Source organism: Ascoidea rubescens, assembly GCF_001661345.1.
Source record: "Ascoidea rubescens DSM 1968 unplaced genomic scaffold ASCRUscaffold_12, whole genome shotgun sequence".
NCBI classification, from domain to species: Eukaryota; Fungi; Ascomycota; class Saccharomycetes; order Ascoideales; family Ascoideaceae; genus Ascoidea; species Ascoidea rubescens.
In genome coordinates, this window is record NW_017962924.1 from 428,940 (window position 1) to 446,028 (window position 17,089).

The 17,089-nt window shown below is 31.1% G+C and overlaps 6 protein-coding genes across 6 annotated transcripts; 2 read left to right on the forward strand and 4 right to left on the reverse strand.

The window, feature by feature from the left end:
• Positions 1 to 88: 88 nt before the first annotated feature.
• CHL4 (Chl4p) lies at positions 89 to 838 on the reverse strand (the record flags this gene model as incomplete). The annotated part of the gene is made up of 1 exon (XM_020194691.1): positions 89 to 838. The coding sequence occupies one exon, from the start codon at positions 836 to 838 to the stop codon at positions 89 to 91; it is 750 nt and encodes a 249-aa protein (XP_020045771.1).
• A 1,407-nt stretch (positions 839 to 2,245) lies between these two features.
• ASCRUDRAFT_77195 (uncharacterized protein) lies at positions 2,246 to 3,249 on the reverse strand (the record flags this gene model as incomplete). The annotated part of the gene is made up of 1 exon (XM_020193763.1): positions 2,246 to 3,249. A coding segment is annotated over exon 1 (506 nt), but the record flags the coding sequence as incomplete, so codon positions are not given.
• Positions 3,250 to 3,604: 355 nt separating this feature from the next.
• Positions 3,605 to 4,195, reverse strand: ASCRUDRAFT_71812 (uncharacterized protein; the record flags this gene model as incomplete). Its single annotated transcript, XM_020191994.1, has 1 exon — positions 3,605 to 4,195. The coding sequence occupies one exon, from the start codon at positions 4,193 to 4,195 to the stop codon at positions 3,605 to 3,607; it is 591 nt and encodes a 196-aa protein (XP_020045773.1).
• Positions 4,196 to 5,575: 1,380 nt separating this feature from the next.
• On the forward strand, positions 5,576 to 9,562 carry LSB6 (1-phosphatidylinositol 4-kinase LSB6). The gene has a single exon (XM_020193764.1). The coding sequence runs from the start codon at positions 5,951 to 5,953 to the stop codon at positions 9,548 to 9,550; it is 3,600 nt and encodes a 1,199-aa protein (XP_020045774.1). The 5' UTR covers positions 5,576 to 5,950; the 3' UTR covers positions 9,551 to 9,562.
• A 479-nt stretch (positions 9,563 to 10,041) lies between these two features.
• Positions 10,042 to 13,623, reverse strand: DUG2 (glutamine amidotransferase subunit DUG2). The gene has a single exon (XM_020193765.1). It carries the CDS (start codon positions 13,414 to 13,416, stop codon positions 10,087 to 10,089), a length of 3,330 nt encoding a protein of 1,109 aa, XP_020045775.1. The 5' UTR covers positions 13,417 to 13,623; the 3' UTR covers positions 10,042 to 10,086.
• Positions 13,572 to 16,835, forward strand: ASCRUDRAFT_9509 (alpha-mannosyltransferase; the record flags this gene model as incomplete). The annotated part of the gene is made up of 2 exons (XM_020195167.1): positions 13,572 to 13,588; positions 14,135 to 16,835. The coding sequence occupies 2 exons, from the start codon at positions 13,572 to 13,574 to the stop codon at positions 16,833 to 16,835; spliced, it is 2,718 nt and encodes a 905-aa protein (XP_020045776.1).
• Between the last annotated feature and the right edge of the window lie 254 nt (positions 16,836 to 17,089).

Sequence of the window (17,089 nt, forward strand, 5' to 3'; positions counted from 1 at the left end):
AACAGACTTTTAATTATTTTTTTATTCCATGCTTATATACCCTAACTGTGATGGTTTCTATCTTTTTTCTTTTCAAATCAAAATTCTACTATATTAAATCAGTAATAACTTCAGTATCATCATGAATACTACTAAAAACACCTTCTTCAATAATACCAAATTTATTACCTTCCTCGCCGGTTAGCCATCCTGGGGTTTTGTATGGATTTACTACACCTTTTGTAGCTAGTTCATGCAATCCTGCAAATATATCATTACCCTTGAGTTTTATTTTAAATGAAACTTTACTATTAATATTGTCACCAATATCGTTTTCAATGTTATTGAAATTTTTTTCTTTGATTATATATTCACCATATTGAATTGGAGTTATAGTTGAAAATTCATTTTTATCATAATTTCTTGACTCATCATTAATTTTATTATTTGAAGATACTTTTCTTTTTTTCAATGGTCTAATATCTTCATATAACCTTTGTGATTTTAAAACTTGAGAGCCCTTAAATTTTAACAAAGCAACTTTCCTAATTGTCTCTAATTGTTTATCTTTATCAAATTTGTCATTGTCAGCAGTATTGTTAGAATCCTGATTTTCATCCAAAATTTCATCTTGATTATCATCGATTAATATTTTATTAAACAACATATGATTTTCGGGATTCTGAAAAGGCAATATATCAATTGAATTATCTGCATATCCAGACCATTTTGATAAACTATTGGAAAATCTGCTGATACCATTCAATATGAAAATACTTTCTAAATTTAAAATATTTGACTGATTTATATTATCATTTATTTTAAAATTAATTTTATTAAAATCATTTGATAAGACCATTGAGAATGTTTGTAAAATCAATTTTGATATTAAAGTATCTTGGGATTGAATTTTCAAATTTATATATGAGTGAATAATATTTGTAGAAGAAGTTAATAAACCAATAAAAAAGGGTTTTCTCGATACTAAATTTTCACCCAAATCATTATAACTATTTTTACTATTGTTAATATTTGAAGTATTTTTAATATGAATATTATTTTGTGATAGTTTGAAATCAAATATCTGGACTCTGATTAATATTAAAGGATAGTAAGGATGTCGGCAAATATAAATATGATTCAAATAAAGCTCAGATAATTTTTTTGATAATTTTTTCAATAAAGATTGAAAATTGATTTCAAGAAAATTGAATTCAATTTCATTATTATATTTATCTAATATCTTGGAAGAGGACCAATTTACTGATACTGGTTTGTCAATTATCAATTGACAATCAATTTGTGAAATCTGCAATATATTTAAACCTTTATGCCAATAATTAATCAAGATTTTATCAACCAATTGTTTTTTGTTTAAAGTCATTTTTTTCATATCGTTTTTATTGCCATCATTCTTGTCGTTTTCATTTTTTTTATCATTATTGTCGTTATTTTCAGTATTATTTTGGATTTTGGTGTCAGAAGCATCGTTAAAAATTTCATCAACGCTACTAAAATAACTCAAAGCATTTAATATCAATTGTTTTGGGGTCAAATTATTCAACCTATACTCTTCTTTTGATGATAGTTTTGGTTGAGTTATTAATATTCTACACCATAACTGTGCTAAATCGTTGATTGACTTGGTTGGTAATTTTGCTAAGTTTCTTCTTATTGCTTTTGTTCTAACAGCAGGAATGTAAGAATTAGAAACCACTCCCTTTTGTTTCATTGTAAAAGTGTTAATGTTGGTGATATTGAAGCAATATTTTTGATTGAAAAATTGCATTTTATTTTTGTTTGTTTATCTTGGACCACCTTCTTGAATACAATTTTAAATGTGCAATTACGTGTTGTATGCATATATTTACCGTAACATGAGCAATAATTAAAGTTTGGTAACGTCTGTGAAGTCTAAATATTTGTAGTTTATTCAACATCAAGTCTCTCTTTTTCGAGAATTTGCAGGCATTTTGTAGAACAAAGCTTTTATATTACAAATTATATATTGTTTCAAATTATGTCTTTGAGAATTTTGCAAATTCTAAACACAAAAAGCCAAAGGGTCTCAAAACAAACAACTGTATAACAAATATTTTACAAGTGTTTCAATTGTATCATATAATAAACATTTTTCTCTTTCAAGGATATAATTGAACTGGTATAGCAAAAATATTTTTTTTGTTTGCTAATAATATTAGGAAAAAAGAAATAGTAGAATAAAAAAACATAGAGTAAACACTCCTAAAAAGGGATTGCTATCTCTGTTTATTTTCTATCGAATAGTTTGAATTTTACCACTTTAAAGAATCATATTTCTTATTTCTCGAGGTGAAGAATAAGGGATTAAATTGCTTAAATTTTAATCAATTGTTCAATTAATCAATATGTTCTAAGTAACCATGGCAATTCAGAAAATCAACGTTTAGTCCATATGTTGAATTTTTATTAGAAAAACCTTTCTCATATTGTCTCATTTGTTTAAAACTTATTATGTCATCATAAATACTATTAAACATATTGTTATAACCAGTTGAGTAATGAGAAAGATAGTGTAAGGAATTTAAATTATTAGTATTTTCATTAGTATTTTCATCACTATTTTCATCACTATTTTCATCATTATTTTCATCGGTATTTTTGTTATTAATTTTATCACTATTGTCATTACTAATTTCATCATTATTGTTATTAATATGATTGGTAGGATTATTAAAGCGGTAGTTTTTGTAAATGCTATCATTAACAATAATATTTACATCTGAAATCAGGATATAAACAAAACCATCATCATTGGAGTTAGAGTTTAAAACCTGTATGTCGACAAAGTCGTCTTCTTCGATCTCTTTGAATTCAAAATCGATATAATCTGCCTTCATTTTACCCATTTAATCTTTGAAACCAGCAATAAAAACTCGTTCTATGCAGTGTTAAAATAAAAGCTGGAAAAAACCATTGAGAAGTAGCGAAGAATATATATCGATATATTATAGCATATATATATAGTTAAATGTCCAAAACTGTAATCTTTTATTAAACAAATATGTTTAAAAATCAATCATCACACATTACCTAACAAGCATTGCACTGAACCTGTTACAATAGCATACGTGTTTAATAAGGACCGAATAGTTTTCATAAAACTTAGACTAAAATAGTATTAAAATGGTATTAAAAAGTATGGTTGATTTAATTATAAATTGAAAAGAAAACCTCTTATAATTTAACGGGAGATAAAATTTCTATAAATCAGTGGATTACTGAAAAGACAATTGTAAGATTGTGTGTTTTATTTCTGGTAGCAGAATCAGGAGAAGAGAGATCCTGATTAGTGGCTTGATAGATGTATGCATTTGCATGCGATGAAATGCAGATAAAGGCTGTAAAGAAAGCTAAAACGGGTAATAATTCCCAGAAAAAACTCTTCAGTCTAGATTTGTTTACATCCAACATCCGAAAATCAGATCTACGGTAGTGTGGTTTATAGGCAATTGATAATTTTATGAGGTTTATTATTTCTATTACTATTTATAAATTAAAATTCAATGGACATAAAATAGAAAGTGGTTTAGATGTAAAAATAAAAACTTATAGCAAATAAACAAGATTTCTGTTGATACTAGTTTTAAGATCTCGGCATTTGAAAAAAAAAGCTAAAATTATCATCATCATTATCGCTATTATTTTCATTATTATTATTATTATTATTATTATTATTATTATTATTATTATTATTATTATTATTATTATTATTATTATTATTATTATCATAAGTACTATCGGTATTGTCATAATTATCATAATCATTTGATAAGTCATTATTATTGAATAAAAAGTTATGATTTTGAATATCATTTATGCTTTGCATGTGAAGAAAAGCTTTATGTTTTACAGACTTCATTTTCACATTTTCGATATTATTTAGAACAGAAATGGGGTTATCATAAAGTTTAAGGGAATTTAAGTAATAATATTTTTCCATTAAAAATTGCATTGAGTAATCTACATTATTTGGTGAGTCTTCTGGATTATTTCCTGGCCGAGCTGTATTATTTGAAGCGGGATGGTTGATATTAAAACCTACTGATTCATTATCAGTAATGAGGCCTGGGTTTTTTTTGTCATTATTATTATAAAGTTGTTTTTGGAGTTGTTTTTGGTGTCTTTTTTGCAATTTTATTTGCTTTTTATATGATTTAGATGAGGAAGAACCCATGATTGGAAGAAAAATAAAAAATAAAAAAGAAAAAATAAAAGTAGGAGTTGAACGACCAATATTGATTATGATTGTGGTTCTGATCAAGATAATTTTGATATACTTATATATATATATATTTGTATCAATTATGAATTGATAAATGATTATGAGAAAAGAAAATTGATTTCAGCGTTGTAGAAGAAATTGGTTATTTTTTCTATTAACTATGTTTGAAATGTGTTTTTTTTTGTTTTTTTTGGCTAATCAACTCATTAAACAGTTTTCAAACTTTCAAAAAACCCGAAAAAACCAATATGTTTACAGTAAATGTATTTGCCTCCATGAATTGGGGAAATAGATCACTACAATTATATTGCTGGATGGGCATAGGATTGAAAGGTTTGTGTCAGAATTTCAATAAATCAATTTATTTGAATTCGTAACTCGATTATTTCTAAAAGTTGGCGATAACCGACGGATCCTCGTTTCGATATAGGTGAAGATAAACCTCTATTAACCGGAACACTTAAAGGGTCTTCCCATACTCCTTCCAAAAAGAAAAGAAAAGAAAAGAAAACAGAAACACATGTAATATTGTCAATTTAAATTGAAATGTGAAAATTGAGTTTGGCATTTTCTCTTAAAAGTAGAAAAGTCTATACAATTTGTAGAGTAATTTTTTTGACATATAACTAGTATGTTGCTAGGCGATTGTTGCTGCAATTACAGCTTGATTAGCAGTCGCTGAATTAGGAAAGGCCATTTAATCAATTTTTGGGTGGTTCAAGTAAAAACAACTGGCAATGGCAAAGTGATGGCAACAGCACTCCAGCTCCAGACCTGAGATGCTCGTCGACTGTCGTTTGTTAGCGAGGTGCTCGTGTGGTTCTGAGCAGAACCACCCTCAGCAGCACCAGGCTGGCTTCGTATAGCTCGCAGAGTCTGCTGCTGTTTCTTCAAAGCGAGTCGACGAGGCAAACAGATGCCAAAGCCCAAGCTGAACATTCTCTTCGTGTTCTGCTTTTTGTGCTGGAAAAGAGTCGATTTTCCTCATCCAGCACCTCCAGCGTTGTGCCGGACACCCCCCTCGTGGAGCAGCCGAGAGTTCGCTATTCCGCGAAAAACAGGCCTCTGCATCACACAACAGAGGCCAGATTATCGCCACAGCACGATAACCGGTGCTCGAAACAAGGGCTATCCGGAAAGCAGCAACAGGCGTGGAGGTTCCAGCTGAACAGAGGAAGAAGAGAGTATTTACCAATTCCAATCGACAGCGAGAAAAAGATTCAGGAAAGTTGTTCTAAGAGAATTGTCTCGTTTAACCACTTCTTCACGTAGTTTGCTGAAAAATCCAGTGAGAAACTCGCTTTTTGATCTGGTATAAGTTCTGCTGGTGCCCAATAAAGTTGTTTGGGTCCTTTACCACTTTTATATCTTTCCCTTTTACGTCGCAGCATATAACCAGCATAGTTAGCATATTATTGTCATTCTCATTGTCATTCTCATAATCATATCATAATCATATCATAATCATAACCATAATCATAACCATAATTATAATCATAATCATAATACGCTTTTTGTTATCTAATATATGAAATAACTTCTCTTTGTTTCTTTATTCGTAATACCACTTTCATCTGCCTACATTTTCTTTATTCCTGCTTCTATTTGGTAGTCTTTTTGTGCTTTATCCATTTTTGTTAATTTGCTAGTAACTAAACCATCGTACTTTGACCTGCTCCAATATAGTCCTATAAGTATACTGTCTTAATGCTGGGTGATAATACAAAAGATTCCCAGTCAGAGACCCCATTGACTGCTCCCACTTCAGATGCCATTCCATCTCCTAAAAACGTCAATGGTTCTAATTTAGAAAAGCCAGACAAGTTAAAGAAAAAAGAACTATTAGAAAAATTAGAGAAACCAGAGAAATCAGAAAAATTAGACAAATTAAACAAATCAGAAACACCAGAAACACCAGAAACACCAGAAAATAACTCTGCTAAAAAGCCTCTCTCTCCCAACAAACCACAGCTTAAATCAACCACCACGAACACTACTAATGGAACCAGTGGCATTAATGGCAACTCCAAATCAAATGGTGTTTCCAAACCAAACCTCAATCGAAAACCTTCCCCTATAAACTCAAAACCAACCCCAACACCTAGAAGACTTTCCACAACATCCCTAAAAATGTCTCCCACAAGATCTTTTCGTAGAGACATAACTCCTCCCAATATCACTACAACCTCGAGACGAAATTCCATTACTCCTCCCAAATCTACTACGATTTCGAGAAGAAATTCCATAACTCCTCCTAAGATCACTACAACCTCGAGAAGAAATTCCATTACACCACCCACATCTCAACCCAATTCAAAATCTCCAACTACAAAGACTAGTCCTGCTTCTACAAATAATAATTCTCGTGTATCTCCTCCTCCCGTACAAAGAAGAGGTTCAAAAAGCTCAACAAAACCCACCCAGCAACCCATTTCAAGGAGAAACTCAAGAGTAACTCCTCCTCCAAGACTCTCCAGAGTTCCTTCCTCTTCTTCCAGAGTTATTCCTTCTCCAAGAAGACAATCTCCTCCCTCACCTCCTAAAAATCATAGAGTTTCGCCCCCTCTTAAAATATCAAGACCTACTACTCCATCCGTAACCTCTATAAGATCATCTAGCAAACTCGTCTCTAAATCTTCCCCAGTTTCAAACTCTAAAACACAACAAATAAAAACGGTTTCAAAGCCAATACCAAAATTGTCAAAACCAACTACAACACCTCAAACAAAACCAGTTTCGAAACCAATCTCAAAACCAATCTCAAAACTTCCAACAAAACCAGTCCCAAAACCACCAATAAAATCACAATCAACCGCTAAATCAAATCCAAACTCAAAAATTCAGTCTAAATCAAGTCCCAAGAAAAATGAAATCACAGGTTTTGATAGATTGAACCATGTCCAAAATTCCATCTCTAATCCATTCGATGAGGATGATGAAGCTACAAATCAATTAGATAACACTTTATTGCCCAATAAAATCATCAAAAATCAACCAATTGCTCATTCTGCAAACATTCCTAGAATAAAAAACACTTATACTAAAAATAATACTACTGCTAATAATAATAAAAATAATACCAAAAATAATACCAAAAATAATATTAATAGAAAATTCGATAGCTATGCTCATGAAGAAGAGACTATTGGTCTTTTATCAAACGCTGTCGAGGATTCCTCAAGAGGAAGAGGAAGATCACTAATGGTTCATCATACTCCCCAAAGATCTCGTTCTATTATGTCTCTAGAAATTATTGGAAGATGGACAAGAGAAATATCTGCAAAATTCCCCAGATGGTACGTTTCTCCAAAAAATATCGAAGGCACTCCTAATGAAATTCAATATTCTGTATTCAAACCTTCTCCTTATATCAAACCTATAAAGCATTTGCCCCCTGAGGGTTTTGAAAATAATGGCCCAATTAAAAAAATTGATTTTACCCAAATTGTTGAAAACTCAATTGAAGCAATTGAAAAATTGGGCTATGAACCAAAAAGAATTTCTGCTGGTTCTTCTGGTAGTTACTTTATTTACAATACTGACCACAAAATTGTTGGAGTCTTCAAACCAAAAGATGAAGAACCTTATGGTCCTTTGTCTCCAAAATGGACAAAATGGATCCATAGAAATTTATTTCCTTGTTTCTTCGGTAGAAGTTGTCTTATTCCAAACTTGGGTTATATTTGTGAAGCATCTGCCTCCCTATTAGATCGACAATTACAATCATTTATTGTTCCTTATACTGATACCGTTTTTATGTCCTCTGATTGTTTTTACTACCCTTATTTCACAAAGAGAAAACATTTAAAGAATAACAACGCATTGCCCAAAAAAGTAGGTTCTTTTCAATTGTTTTTAAATGGTTACTTGGAAGCTGATCAGTTTTTCAAAAAATATCCACTTCCTGGCACTGAAAGAGGTGGCTGGGGCATATTACCTTTTGCTCCATCTGTAACAGAAGTTTCACCGGTCACCGCTGCTAGTACAACTGCAAATTCTCTTGAAATTCTGGATTCAAATGCTTCTGTTATTGATGAATCTCATGATGATCAATTAATTTCAAATTTAACCGATAATTTTACACTTTATTCAGATGATCTGGATCAAGATCCTGAATTTCAATGGTCACCAGAAGTTCTTCAACAATTTGTTGAAGAATTGGAAAAACTAGTAATCTTAGATTATATTATGAGAAATACAGACAGAGGTTTGGATAACTGGATGATTAAAGCCGAATGGGAAACTGTTATAGATAATTCACCTATTGACACAACCAGTGAGGTAAATGAAGAAAATATTGTTAGATATAAGAAAGTTCCGAGACTTAGAATCGGTGCTATTGATTCTGGTCTAGCTTTTCCATGGAAACACCCTGATGAATGGAGATCCTATCCCTTTGGTTGGTTATTTCTTCCAATTTCCATAATTGGTAGACCATTTTCTGAAAGATCTCGTCAACATTATTTAAGATTATTAACTTCCACAGCATGGTGGGAAGAAACTGCTCTTCTATTTAGACAAATGTTTGCTAGAGATTCGGATTTCAAAGAAAGAATGTGGAAAAAACAATGGGCAGTCATCAAAGGCCAGGCATTTAATGTTGTTGAAACTTTAAAATGCCCTGAACAAGGTCCATTAGAATTGGCAAGGAGGACTAGAGTCATGATTTGGGATGATGAAATGGATGTTCCAGTTCATGTTCCAATTAATATTGTCTCAGGAAATAGTGAATATGGTTCAACAGATGCATCTGCAGATTCAAACAATCCCGCTATAAATTCTCTTAAAGATAATATTAGATATCAAAACTCACCGGTTCATCAAGCAATGATGCAAAAAAGTTCAGATATTGAAACAATCCCTGAAGGTGATGCTGCTTCTATTGTTGATATCTCAAATAAATCTAAACCTATTAAGGAAAATCCATTTGATGATAAAAATGCTCTTAAAAGCTCAGTAAAGAAGGAGACCTCCAAACCCGCTGTTCAAAATAATAAACAAAACATAAAAACAAAATCCAGTGATAATACTAAACTTTTGTCGAAAAATAGACAGACTAGATCTAAACCTGTTCAAAACAGATATCCTAATACAACAAATAATAGAATAACTAGAAAATCAAGAACTGGTCCATACACATTGAATAAGAAAAAACAACCAAATAAGAAAAATATTAAGGAAAATCAAAAAATCAATGAAAACGAAATTGGTTTATCATTTGCTCAGGATAATCCAGCAACAAAAAGAGTTATTATTGAAAGATTAGAAACAGTTACATCAAAACCTCCAGTTTTTACATGGTGTTAGTCAAGAATTGAGATAAATTAGTTTTCTTTTATTTTTATATTTATTTATTTTATTAGAAAGATTTGTTTGTTTTTATTTTTAGAAAAATTATGGATATTTTTTAGGCAATTTTTATTGTTATATTTTGTTACATTTTTTTCTCAGTTTGTTTTATTTTTTATTTTTTTTCGCTTTAAAAGGCATTTTTCCTTGATACTTATTTTTTAATTGATTATTTTTATTTAGCTAAGCATATAATTTTTTAATGGAATTAATACAAAATATATATACTACGAATGTTAAATAAATTCAGAGAAGCAAAAAAATTCTTATATTTATATTTATAGTTTGCAAATGAAATGAAATGAAATGTAATATATGATATAGCTAGAAAATGAAATAATTTTTGATGCAATATACAATATTTCAAATAAAAATAATATTATAAAGAAATAAAATGAAATGAGAAATTAACAAAAAATTTTTTAAAAACACATAAGTAATGAAGTATAATATAATATAAGAATATAGTATAATTTTGTATCTTAATTTATTTTTCAGTTGCTTGGATTTCTTGATGGTAATGATTTGAAAACACGTTTTAGAATATTTCTTAATTTGAATAAATTAGTTACACAAAGTCTCTCATTATTGAGATGTGCATTATCGGAAGATTGGCCACAAGGAATTTGTGCTGCTGGAGCATTGAAATATTTTTCTAGGAAACGAACAGAAGGAATCGAGCCACCTTCTCTAATGTATAATGGTTTGATTTTCCATTCTCTTTCAATTTCTCTATCAAGAATTTTAAAAGAATCATTATTTGGATCGCCTAACCATGGTTCGGACTCGTGTAATATTTTGATATCCAATTCGTTGGATGAATTCAACTTGTTATAAGAGTTTTTCAAATAAGAAATTAGATTTTTTTTAATTTCTGTTATATCTTGTTCTGGAACAACACGTAGGGATAATGAGGCTTCAACTCTTTGAGGTATAATAGTGGAATTGCCAGGACCAGAAAACTGAATGTTATGAACAGTTAAAGAAGGGAACCTCCATTTTTTCATTAGAGTTTCAATATCAAAATCAATTTGAGCTCTTTTAACAATATTTTCATAAAATGATTTTTCATCTTGTGTAACAGGTTTTATAGGATCATAAAAGTTTGGAATTAAAATTTTGTTATTATTATCATCAGAAGTTAGTTTTGATAATAGATTAATCAAATCCATTGCAGGTTCTCTAGATACACCACCATCCACACCAGAGTGTCTATCAGGTTTGTCGCTTGATATGGAGATAGAAGCACTGATAACGCCTCTTAAACCATAATTAAGACAAGGAGTGGTATCATCTAGCCAGTAAGAATTGGATAATAAGATCCAGTCGATATTACCAATTAATTCTTTATTTTGTTGGATTACGTTTTGGAACCCAAATGATCCACATTCTTCTTCACCCTCGATTATAAAGACGACATCTGAATGTAACTGGCCTAACTGAACTAGTTCAGCGACGGAATAGATAGCAGACAATAAGGGGCCTTTATTGTCAGTCACACCTCTACCGTATAAATAGCCATCTTGAGCTGTTAGCTCAAATGGATCTGTTTCCCAACCGTTCTCTTTATTGGCCTCAATAACATCATAATGACCATACCATAATATTCTAGGAGTATTATTAATATTATCTTGAGTTTTTGCATTCAAGTCTTTGTTAGTTAGAATTTTATTCTTTTTGGCAGCTTTAAAACAACCATAGACAATTGGGTTACCATCTGGCAAAGGAATTAATTTTGATTTTGCCCCAAATTTTTTAAGTAAATTCATTAAAAAAATGGCGCAATTCCTGGAATCTTGAATAAATAATTCTGGGTTTTTTGAGACTGTTTTAAAAGATACAAAATATGTCAAAAGTTCCAATAAATGATTGTTGGTTAGAGCATTTTTTAACAGCAAAAGATTTTCCAATTTTTTTTTTTTTTTGACAAGAGTATTCTCAATACTATTTAAATCATTTTGAATATTAGAATCGTGATAATCAAAGTTAGGTTCTTCGGGGTTTATATTTAGGTTTGGATTTGAGTTTGAATTGATAAGAGAAATCAAAGAAGAAGAATTATCACCATCGAGATTCCAAATAGCTACTGAGGCATCATTTGCAGCTGTGATTAGATAAGATTGGTTATTTCTTTTCATGACTTCGATACTTAAAACTCTGGTATCGTGTGCGATCCATTTATTGTTTGGGTTGATGTTGGTAAGAGTGTTGCTGTTATCTGGGGAAGCAAATGAGGATAAGTCATATTTTGTTAGACCTAAATCAGTGCCTTTGAATAAACAGTTGTTATAAACAGCTAGAGACATGATGTCGCCTTCTTTTTCATTTTTCAAGTATTGGATTAATTGTAAAGTAGACAAATCCCATATTTTGATTTGGCCATTTGTTAAACCGCAATAGAGAAAGGAGGAGTTTTTGTAAAAAGATAAGACGCTATCTTTGTTATCTAGGGAGAAAAGAAAGTTGATGGGACTTTTCTTTTGATTTGAGGATTTGCTATTCGAGGGATGTTTGGATAAAGACCAGAATTTGATTAAACCATCACCACCACCGGAGATTAGGATCTCGTCAAAGGGTTTGTCTGTGTTTAAATCTATGTTTGAGAATTCATCTTTGGAGTAAGTTTGCAAAGAGTAGACAAAACCATTGTGCGCATATGGAATTATGTTTTTTGATGGAACCTCAATTAAGCTGTTACCGTTAGCATCAACAGTGATATCGATTGAAGAGGGAGAAACAGATAGAGGAGGAGATGATGAAGATGAGGGACTGTTGCTGTTGTTGTTGTTATTATTTGTGTTGAGGGTGCTGGTGCTACCATTGTTAAAATTGATGTTAGATGAGCTTAACAAGCTTTTATTTGGTAAGCCAGTTGGACCCTTGGAATCAAAAAATTTATCAAAACGATTTAAAGGTAAAAACGAGGGATCGTTTTTAGGTAAAGTTTGAGATAAGTGGACGTATAAAATTGAAGCATTTTGGCAACCAAAGAAAATTGTGTTTAAAGATGGAGACCAGGAAACACTAAAGATATCACCGACGTCAATTAAAGAATAGATTGTAATGGAGTTGTTATAATTCAACGATGGAGAGTCTAGAATAATTGGCAAATTCCAGATTTTAATTAAGGAGTCAGAGGCAGAAGAAATTAAGAATTTTGAATCCTTTGATAGAGATAAAGATAAAATAGAGCTGTAATGGCCAAGTAAGATTTTGATTAAATTGAAAGAATTTAGATCAAAAATTAGGATTTTGGAGTCCTGGGTTCCACAAATCAAGATGTTATTAATAGGATCAGATTTTATTGATAAAATTGAAAAATTGTGGTGCCATTTATGAATTAAAGAAGGGATTTTGCAGCCACCATTGATAGTATTTGTGTTATTGTAATTTTTGTAGTTGTTGTAGTTGTTGTAATTGTTGTAATTGTTGTTAAAAATTGAAGAGTTGTTGGAATGAATAGACAAATTTGAAAAGGAATTATTCATCTGAGTGTATGGGGCATTGTTTAACTCGTAAGCGTCATTGGCAGTGTTGTTATAATTGGAATTGTTTATTTGACTGTTACTGTTGTTGTTGGATTGATTTTTGTAAGTCAAAGGCAAATGACGACTGGTTAGGACAGTGGGAGTAGCACTGATTTCAGGTAATCTTTTCTTCCTTAAGTTGTCAGTTATGGTGTTGTTGTCTTGACTAATTAGCGAAACAGTCATCTTGTCCAACTCCTTGTTAACCTCTTTGTTGTACTCTTGACCAAACAGTCCGCTGAAGTCGACGTCCAGGAATTCGTTATCAGGAAGATCTTTGTCGTTGTTGCTGCTCATTTGGCTGAATAAATATGTGGGTTTAAAAGCAGATACTCAGGTATTTATACCAAAAGCAGGATGGTTGGGGATGTTGCAAATGACTAATAGCAGGGGAAGACAGATAGAGGAATGTCTTGAATATTTCAATGGAATATGAAAAAAGTGTCTGGATTATGGCAAATAAAATTGGGTATATAGATGAAGCAATTCACGTCCAATAAAGTGTGAAAATGTCAACTGGAGGTAAAAAATATTTATTTTTTGCTTCACAGATTTTTTGTTCTTTCCATCCGAATGAGAACAAAAAGGTGGAAATGATGCGATCCGCAGCCACGCAGCCCCACGCAGCCCCACGCAGCCCCACGCATTCGCCTGTGACTCATATGGTCACGTTACAGACGCACTCCCTCTCTCTTTCGCGGCGGAACGGCTCAGCTCTTGGCGGGGTTAATGCACGTGCACTGCCGCACACGGCTGCAGTATGTGCTGCTGCCACCATTCCGGATGCCATGTGCTGTTCGGCAGTGTGTTTGGTACTGCTCGAGCGGCGGCTATTATGTGTCCCGATCTGTGCAAAGATATAATAGCAGTGGGAGCGTGTTTTTGTTTGGCCTCTGGATGCTGGATGAGCAATGGCTTACTACAGACTCAGCTTTCGCAGCAGAAAGCTCCTATATCTGGTGGTCTTGTTGGCTGTAGCGACACTACTCTACCAGCTGTTTTGCCTCTGGTTCAGAGATTCTCGAAACACAGATCACTTATTTGGGAACCATACCAGCGATGGCCGTAATGGCCCTGCTTATGAGAGAGAGATAAAGTTGGAGAAATTCAGTCTGATTTCTGTTGTTTATGAATCCATTTTAAATGATTACTCGTTGTCTCAGTTTTTAGGTCTACCCCATAACCAAAAGTGCAACTTGTATTTCAATACGTTAACTAAGAATAACGTCGATTGGAAGTTTTTCAATTACTCAAGTGCAATCCCTTTAAATGATTCCATTACTCATTCGGACTATAGTTATCAAAAATCGATATACAATGGACTATCAAACTACGTTAATGAGAACTTGAATGACAGCGAATCTGATAACAAGGAAAAAATCAAACAGCTTGAATCACAGTATGACAAAATATTGGATAATAATAACAGAATTGAAAAAAGAATGGTTGATTCAATTAACCACTTGAGAATATTTGCCAATTGTTATTTAAATCCAAATTTCCAAAATTCGAAACTCAATAAACCTCAAGCTAGAACTATCAAGTCTCTAAATATTCTAAATCACAAAGATGTTCAATTATTATCAACCAAATCAACCAAAAACATTCAACCGCATTTATTCAAAACCACTGATTCAACAAATACAAATTGTTCAATAATTGAATCAAACTTATTTCCCTGGTTTTCAAAAATCTTACCAACTTATACAAGATGGACAAATCAATCCACACCTATTAATCAATTGCCTAAAATCGACGATTACTTGCCAAACAACAATCTATTTAATATCGAAGATCAGCTCCGTTTCAATTACAACTACAATTTATCTTCATTCAACACTTATGCTTATTATGCTCTGATAAATTTAGATCCCTTGGTTGATAATTCCTACCAGCAATCTGATCTAAACACTCCCAATACAAATGATATAAATATCTTTAACGAAAATGATACAAAAATTTTTAATGAAAATGATATATATACTGCTAATGAAAGCGATCAAAAAAATGAAAAGACTGGCATCTTGAATAATTTATACAAAAATGTCTACGACATGAACTATTACAGCAAAATTAAAATATTTAATGACAACACTCACGACAACAATAACGATAACATCAAAATAAATAATAAATTTGATTCCTGTATAATGAATCACTTAAAAAACTCCTTAAATGGCAAGGGCATTGCATTATCTGCTTCGGACGAACATTTAGATCAAATTATCAGTTTAATAGTTCTATTAAGAACTTTAGACAACAATTTACCTATCCAAATTGTTCACAAAGGTGATTTGTCTCAGCAAAGTATAACCAAAATTATTAAAATCTCAAGAGATTTATCAAATACATATTTAATATCCAAAAAAAATTTATCAACTTATAACTCCCTAATAAATTATTTGAAAAATTTACTACTTGAAATTCAAAATAATGATGAAACCCCTCAACAAGAAAAAAACAACCTATATAATTTACTTTTAAAATCAGTTCAAAGATTTAATGTTAAAACGATTCTACCTCCTCAAGAGGTTTGGTTTGTTGATGTTTCAAATTCAATTGATCCCAACTATAAAGGCTACTATAAAAAATTTTCTAACAAAATGCTAGCTTATTTTTTCTCGTCATTTAAACATGTCTTATTGATGGACGTCGATACTGTCCCATTAATCAATCCAATTTTCTTCTTTAACCATAAATATTACTCAAATAGTTTTAAAAACAATCAAGCCTTTTTTTTCAAAGATAGAGAAACTGAAGATAAACATGATATATCCGACTCATTTTTTTACAAAAAACTAATGCCCAACAAAATAGACCAGCTTTTATTTGATATTCCACCAGTGTCAAATTTTACATTAAATAACCATTTTTTACACGATGATAAAAATTGGCATTTTTTCATGGAAGCCGGAATAGTCTCAATTAATAAAAAAAAACATTTTTTGGGAGCATTAGCTTCAATGCAATTATTATTCTGGGAACCTGCTTATGTAAGAGCTCATGGCGATAAAGAATTATATTGGTTAGGTTTATCAATAGCTGGCGATGAAAGTTATAATTTTAATAATAAAGCTGCAGGAGGTGTTGGTTCACTAGATATGAATTTTAAAAGCGCCAACTCCAAAAAACTATGTTCAATTCATCCTGCTCATGTTTGGGGAGGTTTTAGTAATAGTTTTAATAATTTTAATAGTGAGCAGCATTATGATGATCATGATGATTATGAAAATGAGATTTATTACAATGCAATTAATGATAATCTTTATGATAATTACAATGACATTGAAGAAAATAGATTATTATGGGTTAATTCTGGGTTTCAAAATTGTAAAAAAGATGGAGCATGGGAAAAAGATATTGAAAAAGATGAGTTTAAAGATAATTTTAAAGATTCTAATGAATTGAAGAAATTTTATTTTAATTCAATTAAAATTGAGAATTTAATTATACCACCTAGCCCAGATGAGTATCTTCAAGTAAGAAAATCTCAAAAGTTTCAAGATAATAAAATTGAAAACGAGCCAAATAAGGGATGGGTCAAAAGTGATACTTGCGATAGTTATGTTTGGTGCACATTTGATAAGGTTGATGGAATCAGCGAAGGTATTAGTATTGAGTTTGACAATTTATCAAGGCTTTATTTTAATTTTTTGGGAGAAATATGGCAGTGTGGTAAGGATTTTGCAATTGAGAAGTTTTTGAATGATAGCTAAAACTGGATATATATAAATATATATTACAAATTAATAGTATTATATAAAAATTTGTGTAGAAGTAAAAAAGAAAAAAAAAGAAAAAACCAATTAAATAATAACTAAAATTATAATTTGAAAATTGAAAAAACTTTGATAAGATTAAGAATTAATAATAATAGTTATAATGATAAGTGATAAGTGATAAGTGATAAGTAATAATTTAATTTTTTACAAGTTAGCAAAAAAGTAGGGTTGGGATTGAAATTGAAATC